General features: G+C 51.6%; 1 protein-coding gene across 1 annotated transcript in view; it reads right to left on the reverse strand.

The window, feature by feature from the left end:
* Positions 1-23,896, reverse strand: part of POLE (DNA polymerase epsilon, catalytic subunit) — a 236,966-nt gene that overhangs the window by 198,672 nt on the left and 14,398 nt on the right. Inside the window, exons 2-3 of the mRNA XM_033955915.1 lie at positions 22,520-22,655; positions 4,936-5,016 (exon numbers count right to left, since the gene is read on the reverse strand). Coding sequence (XP_033811806.1) covers positions 4,936-5,016; positions 22,520-22,655 — 217 coding nt within the window. The remainder of the gene's footprint in view (positions 1-4,935; positions 5,017-22,519; positions 22,656-23,896) is intronic.

The raw sequence follows: 23,896 nt of genomic DNA on the forward strand, positions 1-23,896 counted from the left end.
TTGTCTGCCAAGACGTTGTCCTTCCCCTGAATGTAGACTGCTCTGAGGAAGGTGTTGTGGCGAACCGCCCAATCCCAGACTCGAAGAGCTTCCTGACAAAGAGGGGCCGAGCCCGTGCCCCCTTGTTTGTTGACATAATACATGGCGACCTGATTGTCTGTGCGAATAAGGACCACCATGTCGTGAAGCAGATGTTGAAAAGCTTGGAGAGCATTGAAGATGGCCCTGAGCTCCAGAAGATTGATTTGATGGAGTCGTTCCGCACTGGTCCAGAACCCCTGAGTGCGAAGACCATCCAGATGGGCCCCCCATGCATAGTTCGATGAATCGGTCGTTAGAACTTTCTGATGGGGAGGAGAATGAAACAGCAAACCTCTGGATAGATTCGAAGAGGTCATCCACCAGAGAAGAGACTGCCGTAGAGCAGGAGTGACCACAATGTGACGAGATAACGGGTCGGACACCTGAGTCCACTGAGATGCCAGAGTCCATTGAGGGATCCTGAGATGTAGTCTGGCAAAAGGAGTCACATGAACTGTAGATGCCATGTGGCCTAAAAGGACCATCATGTGTCTCGCTGAGATGGATTGGCGAGAAGACACTGACTGGCAGAGTAGAAGGAGAGCATGTAAGCGTGGAGGAGGAAGGAATGCTCGAAGTTGAATGGTATCCAGGACAGCCCCTATGAAGGGGAGAGACTGGGTGGGCTGAAGATGGGACTTTGGAAAGTTGATCTCGAAGCCCAAGCTCTGCAGAAAACAAATGGTAGTCAAGGTCGCCGAAATGACCTTGGGAGCGGACGGGGCCTTGATGAGCCAGTCGTCGAGGTATGGGAACACCTGGAGACCCATGTTCCGGAGTGCAGCGGCCACCACTACCAGACACTTCGTGAAGACTCTGGGCGACGAAGATAGGCCGAAGGGAAGCACTCGATACTGCAGATGCAGATGTCCCACCCGGAATCTGAGGAACTTGCGGGAGGCCGGATGAATCGGGATGTGAGTGTAGGCCTCCTTGAGATCCAGAGAGCATAACCAATCGTTCTGCTCGATTAGGGGATAAAGAGAGGCAAGGGTCAGCATGCAAAACCGTTCCCTGACCAAAAACTTGTTGAGGACCCGAAGGTCCAAAATGGGACGCAGATCGCCCGTCTTCTTCGGGACCAGGAAGTACCGGGAGTAAAACCCCTGGTTTTGTTGATCCACCGGTACCGGCTCGACGGCCCGAAGCCGGAGCAAAGCCTGAGCTTCCTGGAGAAGAAGAGCGGTCTGTGTGGAGTTGGAAGGATACTCTCTTGGAGGATGGTCCGGGGGGACCCGTTGGAAATGAAGAGAGTATCCCTCTCTTACGATGGAGAGGACCCAGAGGTCCGTGGTGATCGACTCCCATCGATGACAAAAATGATGGAGGCGACCCCCTATGGGAAAATATGGGGTAGACAGAACGAGATCGGTTATGCTCCCTGGAGGAGAGTCAAAAAGGCTGAGTAGCCTTGGGAGCAGCCGGCATCTGAGGCTTTTGCTGAGTCTTCTGAGGCGGCTGTCGCTTTGCAGGCTGTCTCGCAGGAGGGGCCTGCCTCGGTTGATAACGCCTTTGGTAGATTATAGGCGGTCTAGAAGGACGAGACTGTTGTGGTTTAGGCTTAGGCCTCATGATAGACTGGAAAGATTTTTCGTGGTCTGACAGTTTTTTAGTAACAGTCTCGACAGACTCATCGAACAGATCCGCTCCCGCACAAGGCACATTTGCAAGTCTGTCTTGGAGATTCGGATCCATATCAATGGTGCGAAGCCAAGCCAGTCGACGCATGGCGACCGAGCAGGCCGCAGCACGAGCCGAGAGCTCGAAAGCATCATAGGAGGATTGCATCAATTGGAGGCGCAACTGGGACAGGGTCGCCACCACCTCCTCAAACTCAAACCGAGCCTCAGCATCGATGAAAGGTGTGAACTTGCGGAGTACCGGCAAGAAAAAATCCAAATAGGACGAGAAGAAAAAATTGTAATTGAGCACTCGAGTCGCCATCATTGAATTTTGATAGATACGTCTACCAAACTTATCCATCGTTCTCCCTTCCCTGCCAGGAGGCACGGAAGCGTAGACTTGGGAGGGGTGCGAACGTTTAAGGGAAGACTCGACTAGGAGGGACTGATGAGAGAGTTGAGCTCCCTCAAACCCCTTGTGGTGCACGATGCGGTATCGAGCATCCAACTTGCTAGGTACCGCAGGTATGGAATACGGTGTCTCCAAACACCGCATGAGAGTCTGGTCAAGTAACTTATGCAGGGGAAGCCGAAGTGTCTCCGCCGGAGGATGAGGTAAATGCATGGTGTCCAGATACTCCTTAGAGTACTTCGACCCAGTATCTAAGGTCACATCCAAGTCATCCGCCATCTGTCTGAGAAAGGATGAAAAGGAAAGTTGGTCCGCCAAGGCCGGCCGGCGAGACGGACTAGAAGACGTGGAAGCCTCCGGTTCCAGGGAGAGCTGGGAGCGGCATGGAGAGTATGAGGTAGATGGTTCTTCATACTCCGGTCCCTCTGGCTGGGATAAATCTGAGGATGAGTATCCCATACGCTGCATTTTCTTCTGTGGAGACACCTCTGAATGACGCGAGGAGTGTCTAGAAGAATGTCGAGATCGATGCCCCTCCCGATGCCGGGATGGGGAACGTGATCTTCGATGCATCGATCGATCCCTTGAAGCCTCGAAGGAATGGATTGGACTCGATGCAGTGGAGCGCATGGGAGGCAACGATGCCGACTCACGCAGTGCCACCCAAGTCTGGTATGGAGTGCGAAAGAACTCCTCCTGCGATGCAGTATGCCCAGGACTCCGATTATCAGGGGCCGATGTAGTACCCTGGTGACGTGGAGGTGTAATGGGCTCTAAAGGCGGCATGTCAGAAAGGGAAGCCCGCCTAGTGGGTTCCGCCGCCCTCCGCCGCTCCCCCTCGTCGAGCAGGGAAATCGAACGACGAGGAGGAGGAGGAGGGGGCGGACCGTTCTCCGGGACCGGGACCGTAGTATCGCCCTGAATATTAGCGATAAGCCTCGGTCCCATCGTCCGCATGAGCTCAACAAATTGAGCTTCGAGCAGGGATTTAAGCGATGCCGATATGGAGGGATCCGCACCGAAAGGGGGTCCTCCTGCACGATCATCGCGTTCCTTCGTGGTCGAGTGCTTCTGCTTGGTAGCTTTGGGCACTTTTATGACCACGGGAGGAACAGTGGAAGGCGGTACCTGAACCGAGGAGACGGGAGCAGGAACCGATGCTGAACTCGATGCAGAAGCTGGTGTGAACGATGCTGGCTTCACGATGCTCGATGCATGAGTCGCAGATGCAGGCTTCGAACAGACCGGTGAAACATCTGTCGAGGTCGAAGCAGATGGCTCCTTAGAAGACTCCATCTTAAACATGGACTCCCAAAGTAAGCAGCGCCGTTTAAAAGAGCGCGCTGTGAGCGTGGAACAAGGCCGGCACGATTTCGGAACGTGTTCTGGACCAAGACACTGAAGACAGCGCCGGTGTGGGTCCGTCAACGAAATCGCACGCTGGCACTTGCTGCACTTTTTAAAACCGGTGATAGGCCGGGACATAGGCCGGAAAAGTGACGTTGCTAGGTCGAAGGAGCTAGGTCGCAGCCACGAGGCCGGCCCGGCCGAACCGCCGGACGAAATAATTGTAACTTTTTTTTTTTTTTTTTTAAAAGAAATAAAAGTCAAAGAAAGTAAGTAAAACAATAAAACGCGGGGAAAGAAGGCAAAATACTGAAATTTCAGTCAGCGCAGAATTGAAGAGAACTTCTCAGCTCCGCGGAAAGAAAAGAACTGAGGAGACGCGCCCGGTACATCGGGCGGGAAGGCACTGGCGCATGCGCGGTGCGGGCATCTCGAAACTTCTGAGTTTCTTCAAGCAAGACATGCTTGCAAGATGTCCGTATCGGGGCTCTGTCGGATGACATCACCCACTAGTGAGAATACCTGCCTGCTTGTCCTGGGATAAAACCAGTTACGCAATCCGCTCTTACCACATCCTCTGGCAACACGTTCCAGAGCTTAACTTTTCTCTGAGTGAAAAAAAATTTCCTCCTATTGGTTTTAAGAGTATTTCCTTGTAACTTCGAGTGTCCCCTAGTCTTTGTAATTTCTTAACTTTGAAATATAGTAAACCTGTTGTCACACAGAGAAACACTCTCATAGAAAATTTATGTGAAGATATTTTTTTTAAAATACTCAAATTAACTTTAGTGTGATATTATCTAAGGGACAAACTGCCCCTTGTTCTGTCTCATAGAGTTAAATGGGAAGCTGAGCTAGATACTCAATATGAGTAGTGCAATCAGTAGGCCTAAATATCCCAGAGTTTTGACCAGGTGGAAAAAGAGGGCTATCCAGAATAGGAGAAAACTTTGATAACTGAGAATCCCGATCTTGTCCCGTGCAATCCCCCCCCCAAAAAAACACACAAAATGAAGTGATTTCTGCCAAACACAAATGCAACGGAAAATTAATGCTAAAAGGAGATTCTGTAAAGCAGGCTCCATTAGTTCTGCACAAAACTCATTTAGACACACACAATTCAAAAAATAAAACCCTGTCAGCAGACCCTTGGACTATCTGACATGCCCTAAAAATCTGAGGTGTACAGGACACTAGACACAAGCTATCTGGTGAAAGATCCACTCCAATGAGGATCTCATGAGCTTTCTTCCCCTTTGAAAAGAAGGCTAAAATCAGGAATAAATACAGCTTTTGTTCAAAAGAAATGTAACACAGGATATATTTCAGACAAAGGCAAGCAAAACCTTCAACAAGAACTGCTACTACTTATTTCCATGGCGCTGCTAGACGTATGCAGCGTAATACATTACTGATAATTAAAATAGACTCAGGACCACTACTCTTCTCTAGAATATTTAAAATAAAGTTTACCTTAAATCTACTTCCATCTTCTTGAATGAAGTAATAATCCACGGAGCTAATGAGACGCTTATCCTCATCCAAAATTTCTGTCTGAAAAAAGGAAGGGGGGGGACATATGGTGACCAATCCAAGGCACCTTAAACACTTGGCATTAAGCAGCGTACAGATGGACTGCAGATAAGACAGCAGCTGTGAGGATTAGGAGAAGCTCAATTTCAGTAAATACAATCGGTAAAACTTAGGGGTTTATTATAGAAAGTGTCTTGGGCATTGGAAAGCCCTCTACAATTCATAATCTTCTGTCCTTTGGAGATGGGCAGCCAGAGCAAACTAAACAGTACTTTTCTGATTTCTGAAGCACACTAGAAATAACTTTTATGAAGGAACAAAAAGCAAACCAAGATATAGAGGGAAATTGATAGCATGGCACCATGAGCAAGCACCTACTTGTGTTTATAAAATATTAGTGTGCAAGGCAGAGAACGTACCTTGAATGTAGATTTCATCCATTGCTTCTGCTCACAAGCTGGTGTAAATGAACACACACATACTTGGGAGGAATTCATCAAGGAGTACTAATTCCGTTAATGCACAGTAAGGGCCTCTTCTATTAAACTGTGCTAACAGTTTCTAGCGTGGGGAGCCACGCTGAATGGCCTGTGCTGCTCCCGACGCTCATAGAGTTCTCATGAGCGTCGGGAGCAGCACGGCTCTCTGCGCTAAAAACTGCTAGCGCAGTTTAACAGAAGAGGGACTAAGACTCATATTCTATAAGGAGAAATTAGGTTCTTACCTGCTAATTTACTTTCTTTTAGCTTCTCCAGACCAGTAGAGGTTAACTTTACGAATGGGTATATATCTAATCATGACCAGCAGGTGGAGACTGAAAACAAAACTTTGGGACAGTATATCCTAGCCCCTCCTCTCTATTTCCCTCAGTCTGCCGAATAGCCAAGCAGAACCAAGAACTGGAAAACAACAGAGAGAAAAAACAATACTCTGAAAGGATTAACAAATAACATACCCAAAATGCTGTTGGAAAATGCAGAGGAGAAATTCCCGAAGGAAGAATGTCCCCACAGCTCGCCAGCTAAGCCAGCCGAGCCACAGCCGCTGTTCTTCAATTCTCCCCGGCCCTAGAAAAATACTAGAACCCGCAGCAAAAACCAAAAACTGCCCGCGCAACAGCCCCAACAACAACAACAACAGACAGGGTGGGGACCTCTACTGGTCTGGAGAAGCTAAAAGAAAGTAAATTAGCAGGTAAGAACCTAATTTCTCCTTCTTTAGCACTCTCCAGACCAGTAGAGGTTAACTTTACGAATGGGACGTACCAAAGCAGTCCCTCTCACGGGCGGGACCCCCGAAGGGCCGATACCAGTACACGCTCACCGAACACCGCGTCCCGACGCGCCTGCACATCAACCCGATAATGACGAACAAAGGAATGCAAGGAAGACCAAACCGCAGCCTTACAAATATCCACTGGAGGCACGAGCGACGACTCAGCCCAAGAAGCCGCCTGACCCCGAGTGGAATGAGCCTTGAGAAACTCCGGAACAGGCTGCTGTTTCAGAAGATAAGCGGAAGCAATCGTCTCCTTGATCCAGCGCGCAATAGTAGCCTTAGAAGCGCCAGCTCCCCGACGAGGACCCGCCAGGAGGACAAAGAGATGATCGGACTTCCGGAATTCCTGGGTCCGCTGCCCATAAGAGCGAAGGACCCGACCGACATCCAACTTGCGCAGCTGCCGTTGCTCAGAAAAGCCCTCCCGACCACACAAGACCGGGAGAACCACCGATTGGTTGACATGAAAAGGAGAAACAACCTTCGGCAGAAAGGAAGGAACAGGCCGCAAGACGACCCGCTCCCTAGAAAACTCCAAGAAGGGAGCCCTACAAGAGAAAGCCTGCAGCTCAGAAACACGCCTAGCAGAAGTAATGGCCACCAAAAAGACCGCCTTCAAAGTAAGGTCCTTCAAAGAACAGTCGTCCAAGGGCTCGAAAGGCGGACGCACCAAAACAGAGAGAACCAGATTAAGATCCCAAGAGGGAACCGAGGGCCGTAGGGGAGGCCTAAGCAACTTGGCCGCCCGCAAAAACCGAATCACATCAGGAAGAGCCGATAAACGCTGACCTGACACCAACCCTCGAAAAGCCGACAGGGCCGCAAGATGAACCCGGAGAGAAGACCAAGCCAGGCCTCTATCCAGGCCATCCTGCAAGAACTCCAGAATGTTAGGCAGAGAAGCGCGAAAAGAGGTCACTCCCCGCGCCCGACACCATTCCTCAAAGAGACGCCAAACCCGCACATAAGCCCGAGAGGTAGAAAACCTCCGGGACCCCAACAGTGTAGAGATCACCTTGTCTGAATATCCCTTCTTGCTAAGGCGACCCCTTTCAAGAGCCACGCCGTAAGACAGAAGGGAGACGGGTCGAACATGGGAATGGGACCCTGCATCAGAAGGTCGTCCGAGAGAGGCAGAGGAAGAGGATCCGCTACCAGGTGCCTCACCAGATCCGCATACCACGGACGGCGAGGCCAATCCGGCACCACCAGCACCACCAAACCCGGATGGTGAACAATGCGAAGAAGCACTCTGCCCACCAGCGGCCAAGGAGGGAACACATACAACAGCCCCTCCGTTGGCCACTGCTGGACCAGAGCATCCAGACCCTCGGCCAGACCGTCCCTGCGACGACTGAAGAAGCGGGACACTTTGGCGTTGCCACCCGTGGCCATCAGGTCCATCAGGGGCTGCCCCCAAGCCTGCACTATCAACTGAAAACGCCTCGGCGCCGAGACACCACTCTCCTGGATCTAGGAAGTGACGACTGAGGAAGTCTGCCTGAACATTTTCTACTCCGGCTATATGAGAGGCCGAGAGGTCCAGCAGATGGGACTCCGCCCAAACCATGAGCAGAGCCGCCTCCTGCGCCACCTGAGTGCTCTTGGTGCCCCCCTGACGATTGACATAAGCCACCGCCGTGGCATAGTCCGACAGCACTCTGACCGACTTGCCCAGCAACAGGGAGTGGAAAGCCAACAGCGCCAGACGGACCGCTCTGGTCTCCAACACGTTGATCGACCAGGCGGCCTCCTCCGCGGACCAGGTGCCCTGAGCTGAGTGACCCAAACACTGAGCCCCCCAACCCAGGAGACTCGCATCCGTCAGGAGCACCGTCCACTGCGGGAGATCCAGACCCACCCCCTGAACTAGGTGAGGGGTCTGGAGCCACCAACGCAGACTGCAGCGCGCCAAGCCTCGCAGGGGAACCGGAACATCCATCCCGTGCCTCTGGGGAGACCACCTCCGGAGCAGAGCATACTGGAGAGGACGCATGTGGGCCCGCGCCCACCTCACCACGTCCAGGGACGCCGCCATCGACCCCAAGACCTGGAGGAAATCTCGCGCCCGAGGACACCGGGACGCCAAAAGCAGGCGAATCTGAGATTGCAATTTGCTCACCCGGCCCTCTGGGAGGAAGACCTTCCCCAAGGAGGTGTCGAACAGCACCCCTAGGTACTCCAGACGCTGAGCCGGGACCAACCGACTCTTGGAAAGGTTGACCACCCAGCCCAGCGACCGGAGAAACTCCACCACCCGAGCAGTAACCCGGGAGCTTTCCTGCAACGACTTTGCCCGAAATAACCAGTCGTCCAGGTAGGGGTGTACCAGGATGCCCTCCGACCGCAAGGCTGCCGCGACGACCACCATCACCTTGGTGAACGTCCGAGGAGCCGTGGCCAGCCCAAAGGGAAGCGCACAGAACTGAAAGTGCCGACCCAAGATCGCAAAGCGCAGGAAACGCTGATGAGAGGCCCGAATGGGAACATGCAAGTAGGCCTCCGTCAGATCGAGAGAAGTGAGAAACTCCCCCGGCTGAACCGCCAGAATGACCGACCGCAGAGTTTCCATACGGAAAGAGGGAATCTTGAGAGCCCTGTTGACCCCTTTTAAATCGAGGATGGGCCGAAAAGTCCCCTCCTTTTTGGGCACCACAAAGTAAATGGAGTACCTGCCCGTGCCCCACTCCGGAGGGGGCACCGGAACAACTGCCCTGAGATCTAGCAAGCGCTGAAGGGTCTGGCGAAAAGCCTGCGTCTTCCCCGGAGTCTGACACGGAGAAGCGAGGAAAAAATCCGGCAGAGAGCGGGCGAACTCCAGGGCATAACCGTCCTGCACCACCTCCAGGACCCACTGATCGGACGTGATCTCGGCCCATTTGGGGAAAAATTCGCGCAGCCGAGCCCCCACCGGAACCAAAGGGGGCGCCGGCAAGGCGTCATTGTGCAGGACGGGAAGCGGGGGAACCGGCGGAGGGATTCCCTGCCCCCCGACGGGCCCCCCGAAAGGGCTGCATGCGCTGGAAGAACCGACCCCGGGAAAATCCCGGAGACTGGAAAGAAGCAGCCCCACGCCCAGGGCGATACTTGCGAAAATCCCGCAAACGCCCCCGGGCCGCACCCCCCCGAGACGCCGGGCGGGCACGGTCCTCCGGCAGACGGGGAACTTTCGAGTCCGACAGAGTCTGAATCAACTTATCCAAGTCCTCTCCAAACAAAAACGACCCCCGAAAGGGAAATTTAGTAAGCTTAGCTTTGGACGCAGCATCCGCCGCCCAAGCGCGCAGCCACAACACACGCCTTGCGGCCACGCCAAAAGCCATAGACTTAGCCGATATCCGCACCAAGTCATATAGAGCATCTGAGAGGAATGAGGCCGCCATCTCAATCTTCGCAACCTCCTGATCCACCAGAGACCAGTCTTCAGACTCTCGATCCAAGACCCGCTCCGCCCACCGAAACACGGCGCGAGCGACCAGTCCCCCACAAATAGCCGCCTGGACCCCAAAGGCAGAGACCTGAAAATTTTGCTTAAGGATGCTCTCCAATTTGCGCTCCTCAGGGTCCCGCAAGGCAGAACCGCCCTCAACAGGCACGGTATGCCGCTTGGAAATTGCCGAGACCACCGCATCCACGACTGGCGAAGCTAACGTAGCCCAATCCCCTTCAGGAATGGGATACAGGCGAGCCATGCTGCGCGCCAGCCGAAACGGCGCCTCCGGCGTTTTCCACTGCTCCAGAATAATATCCCGAATATCCTGATGCATAGGAAAAGAGCGGGAAACGGAACGGATCCCCCGTAACAGGGGGTCCCCCACACGCGGAGTCTCCGGCGGCGCGTCCTCAAAACGCAAAACCGAAGAAACCTGTTGAATAAGGTCAGGCAGCTCATCTTTCTGAAAAAGGCGCACCAAGGACGCCTCAGTCACTGGAGAACGGGAAATCCGACAACCCGCCGCCAGCTTCCGTCCCCTCCAGAGAGTCCTGGAACTCCTCAGAAGGGTCCAGGTCCTCCTCCAGACCGACCCGTTCCTCCGACCACAAACTCTCGTCCCACGACACCCGCGGACGCTTGGACAAGGGAGGCGGCGGAGGGGACGTCACGCCAGACGAAAGAGGCAAAGCCGCAGGGAGCGCGGAGGAAAACCCACCCCCCGAAACCCCCTGGGCGCAACCGGGACCCCCAGCCGCCTGAAAATAGGCTCTGCATAAAGAAAAGAAAAATTCAGGAGAAAAACCCCCCGAGGGTCCCAAGGGACTCCCTGCCACCGCAGGGGACCCAGCAGAACCTTGCCCCTGCATAGTCAAAACAGGGGGAAGGTCACCTGAGGTGGAAGACAAAATGGAGGGGCCAGACAGAGAAGATGGCGGTTTTCCCGCCAAAAAAAGCTCCCTCCATAGCCTGAAGCGGCTGAGAAACCTGAATAGTCTCAGCCGCTAAAGCAGGCAAGCCGGCATCAGCTGTCAAAAAATCAGCTGAGAGGGAATCCTCTAAAACCCGACCGTCGGCGGTTTGGGGAATCCCTCCGTGGGCGGACGGAGAAGACCGGGCTTCCCCACCGTTCCCTGCCGACTCGCGAGGCACCATCGGCGGGGAGCTCTGGGCGCCTGCAGCCGCTGCCGACGGAGCTCCTCCACCGCACCGGCCTGAACACCGCTTGCACAGGCCGGCCGCGAGTGCCTCGCGTCTGGAGCACAATGAGCACTTTTTCCCTTTAGAAGTGCTCATTGCTCCATACGCGACCTAGCTGCAAAAAAGTGCCGGTTAGTTGAAAAAATACAGTAAAATACAGTTTTCTTAAAGGGATACAACCCTCCAGACCAGCACTACCTCAGGATTTTTTTTTTTTTTTTTTTTTTTTACAGAACAGACTCCACAGGCTCTCGAAGCAATATGCCTTGCTTGATTTAGGGGGCAAGGCTTACTGCTGAGGCTCCTCTAAAAAAATGTGGGGAGGTGGAGGAAGTGGGGGGAGGGACCCCGCTCGTGACCCGCCGGGTTTGACACCCCCGAGGTCGGACGAACCCCCAAACAGAGTCCGTCCAAGCTCCGTCCGGCTAAAAACAGGGACAATAAACCCCCTAAACAAATTCCAACAGCCCTACCAAGGGAGATGGGTACAGATCACTCAACACCTGCTGGAGACTGAAAGAAGACTGAGGGAAATAGAGAGGAGGGGCTAGGATATACTGTCCCAAAGTTTTGTTTTCAGTCTCCACCTGCTGGTCATGATTAGATATATACCCATTCGTAAAGTTAACCTCTACTGGTCTGGAGAGTGCTAAAGAAACAGCATCTTTACTTGGGTGTTAGCAGGTGCCCTATCGGCGCCTAAGTGCAAAACGCCGTTGTAACTTTTAAAAGAATTTTCAAGGAGCCTACCAGTGCTGGAATTGCACCTACAGAGGCACTTTACAATGTCTAAAGCCACTGTAGGTGTGGCTAACATTGGACGTGACATTAGGCGCCGTAAAGAACCTCCATAGGCGCAATTCATGTCAAATGAAGGTGCCGGAAATTTAGGCCTTGAAAACCATGGCCTACATTTCTGGCACCTACATTTCCCAAAGGTGCGATTCTCTAAACAGGGCCATTGCATGATTGCCACGTGATTGACAGCCCGCCGTTTAGAGAATCCGGGCCTAAATGCTAGGACGCCCATTATATTCTCTTCCTATGGGCGTCTTAGCAGTTAGTGGGTGCTAAATTGGTTAGTGCCCCTTGATGAATTCCCCCTTAAAACTTAATCTAAGCACATGAAAACTCTACCCTCACTCCACCCAAATTCTGCCTGTGCATATGCACCATCAAAGTATACCCCATCGTTCACAGCATATACTTTTACACTCATCAGTATTTAGTGTATCACTGTCATTATAGTTTTGTGGTTTACAATCTATGTGACAGTGATGTATTTAAGTTGGAGGGGGTGTTGGCCCATAATGTTATCGTCATCTTGTCATATATATATGTTACCTTCATCTTGTCATAATTTTTCGCTGCTAGTTATTCCTAACAGGTCCTGTCGGAAATTATCTTCTAAAATGTACATCTTATATTTTACTCAACAAATTGTAACTCTATACTAATGCCTCTTAAGGTTTCTGCTCTCTGTATTTCCTCTGATTATCTGCATATTGTATTTTGCTGTATATCCAGCTCTCCTGATTGTAAACCGCCTAGAAGTCGCAAGATTGTGGCGGTATAGAAGAATAAAGTTGTTATTATTATTATCTTTCCGCTTGTTCACTGTCACATACTGTACTCTTTAGGGGAATAACTCTATAAATTACCTTCTCCATGCTCATGAAGTTTCATCTTGCAGAATTAAAAAAACAAACTCATCCGGACCTGCTAGCACTCAGCAGATAATGGAGCTCTCCTCACCCACCACAAAGGGGGTAACTCTACAAGGAGTACCTAGTTATAGGTGTCAGAAGGTGTGAAAACAGTGGTATTCTAATTTTTGGTTCAAGGGGGCAGTCTCTGAACTATATATTAGAGAATGACATGGGAGACAAATTTTTCCCCGTCCCTGCGGGAAATCATTTTCCCATCCCCACGAGTTCTTTTCCTGTCCCAAGCCTCAAACACTTTAAAATCCTAAGTAGCAACATGCTAGAGCTCAGGTTATGATGTCATAATGCCTCATTCCACCAATGCCTAAGCTCCGTCCTCACCTGCACAAGCCTCAAACACTTTAAAATCCTAAGTAGCAACATTCTAGAGCTCAGATTGTGATGTCATAATGCCTCATTCCACCAATGCCTAAGCTTCGTCCTCATCTGCACAAGCCTCAAACACTTTACAATCATAAGTGTTTGAGGCTTGTGCAGTTAAAGAAGAGCTTACAGGAATGGGACAGGGAGACAAAGACAAAACTCACATGGACGGGACAGAGAAATTGAGTTCCTATGGAGACAAATATGTCCCCGTGTCATTCTCTACTGTATATTTCTAAAAATGATAAGCCACATGATCTATAGTTCTCAGCAGTTTACTATTGTACAAACAGTGGCATAGCAAGGGTAGGAGGCGCCTCCTCGTCTGCCTCTCTGCCCCTGCCACACTTGCACCCTTCCGTCACCCTCCCCTCAGCCTGCTGCTCGTGCCAGCTTTCCCTCTGATGTCACTTCCTGGCCCCGCAAACTGGAAGAGATTTCAGAAGGGAGCCAGGACGGTGCAAGCAGCAGGCTGGAAAAGTTGCTTGCGCTGGCAAAAATTGAAAGCATTGGGTGTGGGTGAGTGGAGAGGTGCCAACATCCCCACCAAGACAGCACCTGAGGCAATCTGCCTCCCTACCCCCCCTTACTATGTCACTATGCACACACATACTAAATGTATGCAACCATAAGATGTTATTCACATTAGATTAACTCATTTCTTTTTTATTATGGATATCAGTCTTCATCAGAACAATTCTTATTTTTGTACACTTGATGAAAGTTTTAAAATGAATAAAGAATTTAAAAAAAAAAAAAGAACAATTCTTATACATCAGTCATTTCAAATAAGTTTCCAGTGACTTTTTAAAAAATCGTTTAACTTCTTAATTGGTTGTTGTTTTGGTTTTTTTTTTTAATATATGTTATTAATAGTGAAGTTACACAAACAGCCAGGAGTCAACAATTCCAGAACAGACAAGCAAATACCGCAAGGTATACATGAGCAACTGACAGTCTAAGCCAGTGGTCTCCAACTCAAACCCTTTGCAGGGCCACATTTTGGATTTGTAGGTACTTGGAGGGCCTCAGAAAAAAATAGTTAATGTCTTATTAAAGAAATGACAATTTTGCATGAGGTAAAACTCTTTCTAGTTTATAAATCTTTCCTTTTGGCTAAGTCTTAATCATAATATTGTAATTTATAGCTAAAGAGACATATGATCAAGAAACTATTTTATTCTACTTTTGTGATTATGATAAAAATAGTATCTGGCGGGCCGCAAGTTTGAGACCACTGGTCTAAGCAAACCAAAATACGAGAACCCCCGGTACAGGCCATCAGCAGGAAATACGAGAAGTGTAGACTGTTGCACAAATTGGGCCCAGCAAGGAGAAATTAGGTTCTTACCTGCTAATTTACTTTCTTTTAGCTTCTCCAGACCAGTAGAGGTTAACTTTACGAATGGGTATATATCTAATCATGACCAGCAGGTGGAGACTGAAAACAAAACTTTGGGACAGTATATACTATCCTCCCTTCTCTATTTCCCTCAGTCTGCCGAATAGCCAAGCAGAACCAAGAACTGGAAAACAGGAAGAAAACAATACTCCGAACAGGAGTAACAAATAACATACCCAAATGCTGTTGGAAAATGCAGAGGAGAAATACCCGAAGGAAAATGTCCCCACAGCTCGCCAGCTAAGCCAGCCGAGCCACAGCCGCTGTTCTTTAATTCTCCCCGGCCCTAGAAAAACACTAGAACCCGCAGCAAAAAACAAAAACTGCCCGCGAAAACAGCCCCAACAACAACAACAGACAGGGTGGGGACCTCTACTGGTCTGGAGAAGCTAAAAGAAAGTAAATTAGCAGGTAAGAACCTAATTTCTCCTTCTTTAGCACTCTCCAGACCAGTAGAGGTTAACTTTACGAATGGGACGTACCAAAGCAGTCCCTCTCACGGGCGGGACCCCCGAAGGGCCGATACCAGAACACGCTCACCGAACACCGCGTCCCGACGCGCCTGAACATCTACCCGATAATGTCTAACAAATGAATGCAAGGAGGACCAAACCGCAGCCTTACAAATATCCACCGGAGGCACGAGCGACGACTCAGCCCAAGAAGCCGCCTGACCCCGAGTGGAATGAGCCTTGAGAAACTCCGGAACAGGCTGCTGTTTCAGAAGATAAGCGGAAGCAATCGTCTCCTTGATCCAGCGCGCAATAGTAGCCTTAGAAGCGCCAGCTCCCTGACGAGGACCAGCCAGGAGGACAAAGAGATGATCGGACTTCCGGAATTCCTGGGTCCGCTGCACATAAGAGCGAAGGACCCGACCGACATCCAACTTGCGCAGCTGCCGTTGCTCAGAAGAGCCCTCCCGACCACCCAAGACCGGGAGAACCACCGATTGATTGACATGAAAAGGAGAAACAACCTCCGGCCGAAAGGAAGGAACAGGCCGCAAGACGACCCGCTCCCTAGAAAACTCCAAGAAGGGAGCCCTACAAGAGAAAGCCTGCAGCTCAGAAACACGCCTAGCAGAAGTAATGGCCACCAAAAAGACCGCCTTCAAAGTAAGGTCCTTCAAAGAACAGTCGTCCAAGGGCTCGAAAGGCGGGCGCACCAAAACAGAGAGAACCAGATTAAGATCCCAAGAGGGAACCGAGGGCCGTAGGGCAGGCCTAAGCAACTTGGCCGCCCGCAGAAACCGAATCACATCAGGAAGAGCCGATAAACGCTGACCTGACACCAACCCTCGAAAGGCCGACAGGGCCGCAAGATGAACCCGGAGAGAAGACCAAGCCAGGCCTCTATCCAGGCCATCCTGCAAGAACTCTAGAATGTTAGGCAGAGAAGCGCGAAAAGAGGTCACTCCCCGCGCCCGACACCATTCCTCAAAGAGACGCCAAACCCGCACATAAGCCCGAGAGGTAGAAAGCCTCCGGGACCCCAACAGTGTAGAGATCACCTTGTCTGAATATCCCTTCTTGCTAAGGCGACCCCTTTCAAGAGCCACGCCGTAAGACAGAAGGGAGACGGGTCGAACATGGGAATGGGACCCTGCATCAGAAGGTCGTCCGAGAGAGGCAGAGGAAGAGGAACCGCCACCAGGTGCCTCACCAGATCCGCATACCACGGACGTCGAGGCCAATCCGGAGCCACCAGCACCACCAAACCCGGATGGTGAACAATGCGAAGAAGCACTCTGCCCACCAGCGGCCAAGGAGGGAACACATACAACAGCCCCTCCGTTGGCCACGGCTGGACCAGAGCATCCAGACCCTCGGCCAGCCCTTCCCTGCGACGACTGAAGAAGCGGGGCACTTTGGCGTTGCCACTCGTGGCCATCAGGTCCATCAGGGGCTGCCCCCAATCTTGCACTATCAACCGAAACGCTCCGGCGCCGAGAAACCACTCTCCTGGATCCAGGAAGTGACGACTGAGGAAGTCTGCCTGAACATTTTCTACCCCGGCTATAGGAGAAGCCGAGAGGTCCAGAAGATGGGACTCCGCCCAAACCATGAGCCGAGCCACCTCCTGCGCCACAGGAGTGCTCTTGGTGCCCCCCTGACGATTGACATAAGCCACCGCCGTGGCATTGTCCGACAGGACTCTGACCGACTTGCCCAGCAAAAGGGAGTGGAAAGCTAACAGCGCCAGCCTGACCACTCTGGTCTCCAACACGTTGATCGACCAGGAGGCCTCCTCCGCGGACCAGGTGCCCCGAGCTGAGTGGCCCATAAACTGAGCCCCCCAACCGAGGAGACTCGCATCCGTAAGGAGCACCGTCCACTGCGGGAGATCCAGACCCACCCCCTGAACCAGGTGAGGGGTCCGGAGCCACCAGCGCAGACTGCAACGCGCCAAGCCTCGCAGGGGAACCGGAACATCCAAATCTTGCCTCCGGGGAGACCACCTCCGGAGCAGAGCATACTGAAGAGGACGCATGTGGGCCCGCGCCCACCTCACCACGTCCAGGGACGCCGCCATTGACCCCAGGACTTGGAGGAAATCTCGCGCCCGAGGACCCCGGGACGCCAAAAGCAGGCGAATCTGAGATTGCAATTTGCTCACCCGGGCCTCTGGAAGGAAGACCTTCCCCAAGGAGGTGTCGAACATAACCCCAAGGCACTCCAGACGCTGAGCCGGGACCAACCGACTCTTGGAAAGGTTGACCACCCAGCCCAGCGACCGGAGAAACTCCACCACCCGAGCCGTAACCCGGGAGCTCTCCTGCAACGACTTTGCCCGAATCAACCAGTCGTCCAGGTAGGGGTGAACCAGGATGCCCACCGACCGCAAGGCTGCCGCGACGACCACCATTACCGTGGTGAACGTCCGAGGAGCCGTGGCCAGACCAAAGGGAAGCGCACAGAACTGAAAGTGCCGCCCCAAGATCGCAAAGCGAAGGAAGCGCTGATGAGAGGCCCAAATTGGAACCTGCAAGTAGGCCTCCGTCAGATCAAGAGACGTAAGAAACTCCCCCGGCTGAACCGCCAGAATGACCGACCGCAGCGTTTCCATGCGGAAAGACGGAATCTTGAGAGCTCTGTTGACCCCTTTCAAATCCAGGATGGGCCGAAAGGTCCCCTCCTTTATGGCCACCACAAAGTAAATGGAGTACCTGTCGGTGCCCCACTCCGTAGGGGACACCGGCACCACTGCCTCGAGATCTAGCAAACGCTGAGGTGTCTGACGAAAAGCCTGCGTCTTCCATGGAGTCTGACATGGAGAAGCGAGGAAAAGGTCCGGCAGAGAGCGGGTAAACTCCAGAGCGTAACCGTCCCGCACCACCTCAAGGACCCACTGATCGGACGCGATCTCGGCCCATTTGGGGAAAAATTTGCGCAGCCGGGCCCCCACCGGAACCAAAGGGGGCGCCGGCAAGGAGTCATTGCGCAGGACGGGAAGCGGGGGAACCGGCGGAGGGATTCCCTGCCCCCCGACGGGCCCCCCGAAAGGGCTGCATGCGCTGGAAGAACCGACCCCGGGAAAAACCCTGAGCCGGGAAAGAAGCAGCCCCACGCCCCGGGCGATACTTGCGAAATTCCCGCAAACGCCCCCGGGCAGCCCCACACCTAGACGCAGGGCGGGCACGGTCCTCAGGCAGACGGGGCACCTTCGAGTCCGTCAGAGTCTGAATCAACTCATCTAATTCCTCTCCAAACAAAAAGACCCCCTAAAGGGAACTTTAGTAAACTTAGCTTTGGACGCAGAATCCGCCGCCCAAGCGCGCAGCCACAAAATACGCCGCGCGGCCATGCCATAGACTTAGCCGAAATCCGCACCAAGTCATAAAGAGCATCTGAGAGGAACGAGGCAGCCATCGCAATCTTCGCTACCTCCTGATCCACTAGAGACCAGTCATCAGACTCCCGATCCAGGACACGCTCAGCCCACCGAAACACGGCGCGAGCGACTAGCTCCCCACAAACAGCCGCCTGGACCCCAAAGGCAGAGACATCAAAATCATACTTAAGAAGTGTCTCTAACGCACGCGCCTCCGAGACCCTAAGAGCAGAACCGTCCATAACAGGCACGGTATGCCGCTTAGGAAGTGCCGAGACCACCGCGTTCCCCATTGGCGAAAATAAGGTAGCCCTACCTCCCTCCGGGACGGGATACCCAAGAGCCAAGGCGCACACCAAACGAAACTGCGCCCATAGGCTACTGCGCCAACACAAAATCCCGCAAATCCTGACGCACAGGAAAAGAGCGGGAAACAGGACAGACCCCCTGAAGCAGAGGGGCCCCCATACGCGGGGTCTCCGGCGGCGCCACTGCAAAAATGCAGCACCAAGGAGACCTGCTACACAGGTCTAAAAGCTCATCCCTCTGAATAAAAAAGCGCACCACGGACGCATCTGCTCTGGAAGACGGGAAACCCGCCGCCCCGCTGCCAACAGGCGTCCCCTCTGGAGGATCCTGGATGCCCGCCAAAGCAGCCAGGTCCTCAACCAGGCCAACACGCTCCTCCGCCCACCAATTCGCAATCCAAGCCCCCCCGCGGGCGCTTGGATGAGGGAGGAGGAAGAGGGGACGCCAAACGAAAAGAGGGAGGCAAAGCCATAGGGGGCGCGGAGGGAAACCCCCCCCCGAAATCCCCCAGGCGCACGTGGGACCCCCAAAAGTCCGCACAAAGAAAGAAAATAAATTGGGGGCAAAAAACCCCTGGGGGTCCCCAGGGACTCCCTGCCCCAGCAGGGGTCCATGCTGAAACCTGCCCCTGTGTTCGCCATACAGGGGGAAGGTCACCTGAGGTTGCAGACAAAATGGAGGGGCCAGACAAAGAAAATGGCGAAGTTCCCGCCAAAAATGCTCCCTCCATGGCCTGTAGCGGCTGAGAAGACTGAACAGTCTCAGCCGCTAAGACAGGCAAGTCGGCATCAGCTGTCAAAAAATCAGCTGAGAGGGAATCCTTCGGGGAATCCCTCCGTGGGCGGTTGTGGAAGACCGGGCTTCCCCACTGCTCCAAGCCGACTCGCGAGGCACCATCGGCGGGGAGCTCTGGGCGCCTGCAGCCGCTGCCGACGGAGCTCCACCACCTCACCGACCCAAACCGCCGAGTTCAGGCCGGCCGCGAGTGCCTCGCGGCTGGACTCAATTGTGTCCTACTCCCCCGGAGAAGGGCACAATTGCTCCATACGCGACCTAGCTATAAAAAAGTGCCGGTTACATGAAAAAATACAGTAAAATACAGTTTTCTTAAAGGGAAACAACCCTTCAGACCAGCACTACCTCAGGATTTTTTTTTTTTTTTTTTTACAGAACAGACTCCACAGGCTCTCGAAGCAATATGCCTTGCTTGACTTAGGGGGCAAGGCTTACTGCTGAGGCTCCTCTAAAAAAATGTGGGGAGGTGGAGGAAGTGGGGGGAGGGACCCCGCTCGTGACCCGCCGGGTTTGACACCCCCGAGGTCGGACGGACCCCCAAACAGGGCCCGACCAAGCTCCGTCCGGCCAAAAACAGGGACAATAAACCCCTAAACAAATTCCAACAGCCCTACCAAGAGAGATGGGTACAGATCACTCAACACCTGCTGGAGACTGAAAGAAGACTGAGGGAAATAGAGAAGGGAGGATAGTATATACTGTCCCAAAGTTTTGTTTTCAGTCTCCACCTGCTGGTCATGATTAGATATATACCCATTCGTAAAGTTAACCTCTACTGGTCTGGAGAGTGCTAAAGAACATAAGTTAGTAGAAAGGAGGGCATGATTTAACATCAGTAGACTGGACGGATCCTCCTTCAAACTGCTGCAACTGCTGTGTAGGGTTGCTTAGGACTAGAGAGTAAGCAGGCACCTCGGTGTTTACCGTATTTTCGCTCCATAAGACACACCCTAGATTTAGAGGAGGAAAACAAGAAAACAAACATTCTGAACCCAATTCTCCCTGCCAGGCTCTGCACCCAACCCCACACTCCTTGCCAGGTTCTGCACCCTGTCCCCCTTCCTTGCTAGGCTCTGTACCCTGTCCTCCCTCTGGTGGTCTAGTGGTGGGCAGGGACAGGGCACAGATTTGTCAAGGCTGATGACTTTTTTAAATATGCAATGTCACCTCAGTAACGACTATAGAAAAATAGACAAATATAGTGCAAAATATAGACAGCAGATATAAATTCTCAAAACTGACACATTTTGATCACTAAATTGAAAATAAAAATCATTTCTCCTACTTTTGGTTGTCTGGTGATTTCTTTCTTACCTTCCTCAGGCCCAACAATTGTCCCTTCCTTACAGACTTTGTCCTCTTCCTCCCCCCGTTGTCTGGTGATTTCTTTCTTTCTTTCTTTCCTTCCTCAGGCACAACAATTGTCCCTTCCTCCCTATTATGTTCTCTTCACTGCCTTCCAGCCTCTGTCCTCTTCGCCCCCCCCCCCCACAAGCCCGCCTGCCCGCCCACTGGATTTAATTACCTCCTGCTGCTGCTGCTGTGAGAACACGTTGCCGAAGCAGCAGCAGCAGCAAGGGGGGGGGCAGACTCCTGGCTCAGCAGCGTGGCACCCGGAAAGGCCAGGCAAGTGCAGCAATTGCACACCGCCAGCCCAGAAGCCTTACCCCCGACATCAATTCTGATGGCAAGAAGTTCCAGGCCAGCCATTGGCTTTCCTGGCCTTTCCCTTCTTCTACTTTCGGCAGCAGTGAGTAACCAGCAGCAATGGCGGCGGTCCTGCAAAGTAACGGGGGGGGGGGGAATTTGGGTATTCGCTCCATAGGACGCACCCTTTTTTTTTGGGGGGGAGGAAAAAATACAGTAGATAGATAGATTTATAAAATGCTAAGATAAACTGGCAAAAATTGCAGCTATATTGAAGCCGTGAACATTAAAGCCTGCATAAAATGCATGCATTTTATGAAAAGAAGAATAGCTCTACTGGGTCAGACCAATGGTTCATCAAGCCCAGTAGTCCATTCTCATGGTGGCTAATCCAGGTCACTTGTACTAGAACATGCATACTTTGCAACTCTGCCCCAGAACGCACTTACATGTATATTGCATAAAAGTGTTATTTTGTCACATGCATAACTCCTGGGGCAATTTTCTGAAAACAGTTTTACATCCGGAAAAGAACAATTTGATTATACCTGCTAAGAACAGTCCAGATAAATGGGCTATACTCTTTACCAGAAGATGGAGACAGAAAAGATATCTGAGAGGCCAGCAACTCTTCAGTTTTATTCTGCAACTAAGTAAATGTGTAACTCCCCCAATCACATTGGACATGGCCTCCATTGGCAAAGCCTCCACACCTCCCAGGAGATGCAAGAAGCTAAACTAATCCAAACTCCACTTCTGAAAGATGGCAAAACCTATCAGGTCTGCTTTGGTAGGACTCAAAAAGAAAAAAACAACTAGTAGTTAAGACCAAATTTTTACTTATCCACCAAGTCAGTCCAGACAAGTGAAATATAACAAAGCAATCTCATTATTGCGCAGGACTATGCAACACACATTTCTAAAAACACCCACTCTCAAAGCAGCATCTTCCTTGGAGAAGACATCCAACCTCTAAGGCAAGGCGGGGGCACTGGCACCTCTCCTTCTCTCTGCCTACCCACCTCTTCAAAATCTTTGGCGGTAGCAAGACCAGGAAGTGAGGTCAGAGGGAAAGCTGGAGCCAGTGAAAGCAGCAGGCTGCTCACTGCTGCCAAAGATTTTGAAGAAGTACAGGGTGGGGTGTACACAACGGGTAAGAGTGTGGGGTGCAGAGGCGCTCGGCAAAGCTCCAGGCGACTCCTTCCCTCACTATGCCGCTGTTTGGATAATTCTTTAAAAGAAAAGTCCATAAGCCATTATTAAGATAGACGGGAAAATTTTCTGCTTATTTCTAGGAGAAGCAGCATAAAATCTGTTTTACTGTTTTGAGATCTTGTCAGATATTTGTGACCTGAATTGGCCATTGTTGGCAACAGTATATTGGACCTTCAGTCTGTCCTGGTATGGCATCTTTTATGTTCTCTAACTATCACAATAAAGCCCCCATATGCATTCAATTTGTGGAGAATGAGAACATGCTATGCCGATGCTCTTCCTAAAGCCAGATGTTCCAGCACTTTGGGAAGTATTACTGCTCACCGGGTGCATGTTGATCAGCCAGCCAGTCTTCTCTCCGAGTTCCTTCATCCGCTCAAAACCAAACACAGCATCCATTTTGTCTGTCCACTGACTGCGCTCCAGGCGCTTGGCAGCAGAAGTTGAGGAGCCATCGTCCCTGGAAAGGACAAAGAGTAAAAGGAAAAAGTTTGACTCATTATTATTATTTATATACCACAAAACAACACACTAAAAATGGCGTTAACGGACTGGATCAACCAAGTTTATTAAAACAAAAAAAAAAATCAATAAAATTAAACCGTAAATAAAAATGAATCCAAATGGCAGACTGTACAAAAGTCTGTTCCTGATGTAACAGTGTGTAATTCAAATTCTGTTCAGACAGTAACCACTGGCAATTTATACAATGTATAATCTAATTTTAGTGCCAACAGATATCACAGTAATTTGTACTGATGTTTTCAAGAATAATAACAGGTGGGCACAATAAAACCCAAGCTGCTGGGTCAGCTGGCCAGTGGTGCAGCAAGATGATGAGCAATAACAATGAGTAGAAATGGAAAGCCCTACACGTCTGTGTTTCAGCCTATATGATGGCCTGGATCAGTGGCCCTACAAAATTGTATACATTAGTGTATGAGCAAAAGAGAAAATGTGAAAATGTTAAAAAAGTGAATGGGAGGGAATATCATGAGCAGAAGTATGAGTGAGAGTGTATAAATGAGAATGCCTTAAAGGAAAGGTATATATATAATGGTGTCAGGTCAAAAGCACGCCGGGACAAAGGCGCGAGCAGACAATTGAGCGCAGTGGGGGGGAACCCCCCCCCCACTTTACTTAATACAAATCGCGCCGCATTGTGGGGGGGGTGTGGGGTTGTAACCCCCCAAATTTTACTGAAAACTTCACTTTTTCCCTGTTTTTAGGGAAAAAGTTAAGTTTACAGTAAAATGTGGGGGGTTACAACCCCCCAAACCCCCCACAATGCCGGTGCTCCCCAACAAAACTCCCCGGAGCCCCTAAAAACAGTAATTTTCTTCGGCGCGCACCTCCATCTTGCGCTCAGTTGTCGGCGCGCACCTTTGTCTTCCGGGTTGTTGTCTATGAACCATATAGCACAGTTACTTACCGTAACAGGTGTTATCCAGGGACAGCAGGCAGATATTCTTTACGCATGGGTGACGTCACCGACGGAGCCCACGGTACGGACCTTTTTACTAGAAAGTTCTAGTTGGCCGCACCGCGCGTGCGCGAGTGCCTTCCCGCCCGACGGAGGAGAGCGTGGTCCCCAGTTAGTATAAGCCAGCTAAGAAGCCAACCCGGGGAGGAGGGTGGGACGTAAGAATATCTGCCTGCTGTCCCTGGATAACACCTGTTACGGTAAGTAACTGTGCTTTA

The sequence above is a fragment of the Geotrypetes seraphini genome, chromosome 8 (assembly GCF_902459505.1).
Source record: "Geotrypetes seraphini chromosome 8, aGeoSer1.1, whole genome shotgun sequence".
In the NCBI taxonomy this organism is placed as follows: Eukaryota; Metazoa; Chordata; class Amphibia; order Gymnophiona; family Dermophiidae; genus Geotrypetes; species Geotrypetes seraphini.